This window comes from Monoraphidium neglectum (genome assembly GCF_000611645.1).
Source record: "Monoraphidium neglectum strain SAG 48.87 unplaced genomic scaffold scaffold00883, whole genome shotgun sequence".
Classification (NCBI taxonomy): Eukaryota; Viridiplantae; Chlorophyta; class Chlorophyceae; order Sphaeropleales; family Selenastraceae; genus Monoraphidium; species Monoraphidium neglectum.
This window is the reverse complement of record NW_014012745.1, coordinates 1-3,734: the sequence shown is the minus strand read 5'-3', so window position 1 is coordinate 3,734 and position 3,734 is coordinate 1. Positions and strand designations below refer to the sequence as shown.

Here is a 3,734-nt window from a genome sequence, read left to right as displayed (position 1 = left end):
GCATTACCACCGACATCCCCAGGAGTACGTCCGTGGCCGCATCCGCCAGTTTGCACGCGAGTTTGCACGCGAGATCGCCCCCAGCCTGACGCCGGAGGCCGTCGATGACGTCACGGGGCGCGTCCTGGGGCTGTCGGAGCCGGCTGCGGTCATGGCGCTGCCGGCCCCAGCGCCGGCGCTGCAGGCGGGTCAGGGGCAGTACCGGCTCGTGTTCAGGCACGAGTGCAAGTGAGTGAGGAGGGCAGCAATTACTTAGCAGCAGCGCGGGCCCCAAATTGCCACCTGCTGCATGGCCGTCACATATATTCAGCCAGCTGTTACCAGCCCTGTGCTGCATTGCGGCTTGCCACCCTCCTCCCCTCCCGCAAGCGCGCCCAACTGCGCCTTTGCCGCCGCCGCGCCACCATCAGCGTCGCGGGGCTGCTCCTCTGTGCCCTGCGCGGGCTAGGCTTTCTCTGCAGCTGCCTCCGCCGCAAAGTCAGCGGCCGCAAAAAGCGGACGGCGTTGCACGACCTGCAGCGTGCAGCGCCTTGCCACATCCCCCACCTGATCCCTCACTGCCGACCACCCTCGCTCCCGCGCCCCGCAGCGCCCTGGGCTGCCGCGACAGCGAGTGTGCGCTGTGCAGCTTCAACCCCGTCCGTGTCTGCGAGAGAAACTTCCAAAAGAAGTGGGTCACCGGTCTCTCACACGGCTTCCAGCTTGACATATGATGTGCGCCAATACATACGCAGATGGATACGCTCGCCACACAGCGCAGCAGCCGCTTTTAACGGCGCGCCTTCCCCGCGGGGCCCGCTGGCTCGCTCAACCGCCGCGCGGCGCCGCGCTCCTCGGCCGCCGCAGGTACCTCGTGGGCGACCCGCTGCGCGCCAAGTGCAACGCCAGCATCCGGTTGGAGCTCACCGACGCTGCGGGCAGCCCGGTCACGCACGGCTACCCAGACCTGACCTTTGAGGTGGGCTGCGCGGGGCGGCGTGGCCCCGCTTTCATGCACGCATTCGGCAGGCTTTGAGCGGCATGCAAGCTTCGTGCTCGGACGAAGAAGGGCTTTCTCACCTGGGACCTGTCTGCATGTTCTAGCCGCAGTTGAGCACATCGCACGGCTGCATGGCCGCCAAGGATCGTAGCCATTACGTCCCCTCCTTGTCCGCGAGTCCAGCTCTGCTTTTGTTGCGCGGCGTCCGACGCATCACCCCCAATGGCCAACCCCTCCACACGCATCTACACGCCCGCCCTCCCGCCGCAGCTGACCCTTTTGGATGGCGTGGCCTTCAAGGACAAGGGGGGCGAGGGCCGCCTGCTAGGGGACGAGGAGCTGCGTGCCTGCTTCAGGCTGTCAAACCACAAGGACGACCCCCTGCTCGCCTACAAGACCGCCGCCGGCGGCCAGGGCGCCGCCAAGGGCGCGTCGCGGCAGGGCGCGCAGATACGGCTGGAGAATGGGTGCGCCGCGCAGCCGCCCGCGGGCAGGGGCAGCGTACCTGGCTCCGTTGCGCGTGTGCAGCCTGGATGTTGCAGCAGTGATGTCTCTCAAGGCCGTCTGCCACCCGCGTATGTGTAGCCTCGATCGCCCCCCGCTCACAAGGGTTTTTTTACAGCTTCGGCCCGGCTGGCCGCTCCAGCGAACCCCCACTATTGTCCCCCCCAAAACACACACACCAGGACGGCGCTGCTCCCGGACCTGACCGTGACCGACAGCTCCGAGGCGCTGCTGCAGGGCCGCCGGCCGCCCTTCCGCCTGCTGGCCTGGTGCCCCGACGGGCTGGGCGGCTTCAACCACGCGGTGCAGTACGCGGTCAGCGACGACTTTGTGGTGGCGACGCGGCGCGTGAAGCAGGCCAATAAGGCCGACATCCCGCTGGTGGACGACCACGTGTCAAAAATCGAGCACATAGGTGTGCGCGGGGCTGGGTCGGGCGGGTTTGGCATGTGCCTTGCACTCTGGACGTGTTTCTTTTGTGTGTGTGTGTGTGTGTGTGTGTGTGTGTGTGTGTGTGTGTGTGTGTGTGCGCGTGCGTGCGTGCGTGCGTGCAGACTAGGAGCCGATGCGCATGTGCGTGTGGGTGAGCAGCTTGCAGTGCTGAAAAGCATATGGCGTTCTGCTGCTTGCTGCTTGCTTGTGTACAGGGCTCGCAGCAGACCTCAACTCCAGCAGGCTTCGAGACGAAGGGCAGCTAGCAGTCTGATCTCGCTCCAGGACCCGGCCCCAACTCTATGCCAACCGCAATCGCCCCCCGCGCCTTGCGCCGCCGTCATTGGTCGTCCCAGGGCGCGAGACGGTGAAGAAGCTGTCAGACATGCGGCTGGCGGCCCAAGAGACAGGCGTGGAGGTGCACATCGACGACCGCCTGGCACGCATCACCACGGGTGGGCCAGCAGCGGAGGGACGGCCGCCGCAGAGGGAGCCGGGGCCTGGCTGTGAACCTTGTGACAGCCGGCTTGAAGCGGTGCTCGCAGCCGCGCACAACAGGCGCACCTGGGTGGTGACAATGATGAACCCAACTGATGTCCAGCATTTGCACACTAACACAAGCGCGTACACACCCACACACACTTGTACAACAAGTCACACACACACACACCTACACACACGCATGCGCACCCACACCAACTCGTCGCCCCTCAGTGGGTGAGTTCCAGAACCTGGTGCGTGTCGTAGACACAGACGGTGGCCAGCTGCGCAAGATGATCCAGGCCATCCTCAAGCTCTCAAAGGAGAAGTGGGACGAGGCCGCCCGCCACGCCATGGACGCTGTGCACCCCGACTTCAGGCGCCGCGTCTGGTGGGTCGCGCGCCAGCAACGCACGCCGCGCGCCAGCGTCGCTTTTGGCTCCCATTACGAGCGCGGCGCATTGGGAGGCACGTCTAAGGGCTCAGCGTGCCAGGCAGCTAGCGCGGCATGTATCGCGCCCCTACCTGAAGATGAAAGTCTATGAAATCGCGCAAGTTGGCGCTGCTCGCCATCAGTGGCTGCTGATGCTTATGCGTCGCGGCCACCGCTGTCGCGCGGCAGGTACCCTCCCGGCCAGAACATGGGGGTGGGGCTGGTGTTCCACTGCAAAGACGGCGCGGTTCAGCTCAAGGGCGGCATCTCCCTCGCACAAACCAACCCTGACGGCGCCATCAAGGTGCGGCTTTGGATGTGGTGTATGTATCCGGGCATGTGTGTGTGTGTGTGTGAGAGAGATCGCGCGCGCGCTTTCACATGTGCACATGCGTGTGCATGTCTATGGGTGTGTATGTATGTGCGTGTGTGTGTGTGTGTGTGTGTGTGTGTTTTTGTGATCAGTGGGATGTGCGAAGCGGGACGATAGCTGGAAGGGGCTGAGAGGAGAGGATGATCGCGGCAGGAGTGGGCCAGTGCACGCGATGGGGCAGCCCCTGTGTGTGCGCCCTGCCTACCCGCGTACGCCCTGTACCCCTCTTTCCCAACCTCCCCTATCATTAGCTTCCTGCCCGCTTAGCTGTTGCTCGTGCCCCCATCTGCTTTCCTTACTCCTCACCGATCCTGACCCGCACCGCCCGACCCCAACCGACTCCCCAACCGCCGCCAGGTCATTGCCGAGGACCTGCTGGACCCGGCCAGCCTGGAGATACTGAGGGACCTGAAGGTGACGGCCGTCAAAAAGTGGGGCGAGCCCCGCCACCCCGGCTGGGGCATATTCAGGGAGCCGGCGGCCGAGGACGGCGGCGCCGCGGACGGCGGCGTCTTCATCAAGCAGGGCACGCC

The 3,734-nt window shown here is 65.3% G+C and overlaps 1 protein-coding gene across 1 annotated transcript; it reads left to right on the top strand.

Annotated features, from left to right (window-relative positions):
* Positions 1-151: 151 nt before the first annotated feature.
* Positions 152-3,516, top strand: MNEG_5775 (hypothetical protein; the record flags this gene model as incomplete). Its single annotated transcript, XM_014045745.1, has 9 exons — positions 152-228; positions 590-670; positions 847-958; positions 1,250-1,446; positions 1,666-1,898; positions 2,272-2,370; positions 2,630-2,786; positions 3,018-3,132; positions 3,469-3,516. The coding sequence occupies 9 exons, from the start codon at positions 152-154 to the stop codon at positions 3,514-3,516; spliced, it is 1,119 nt and encodes a 372-aa protein (XP_013901199.1).
* Between the last annotated feature and the right edge of the window lie 218 nt (positions 3,517-3,734).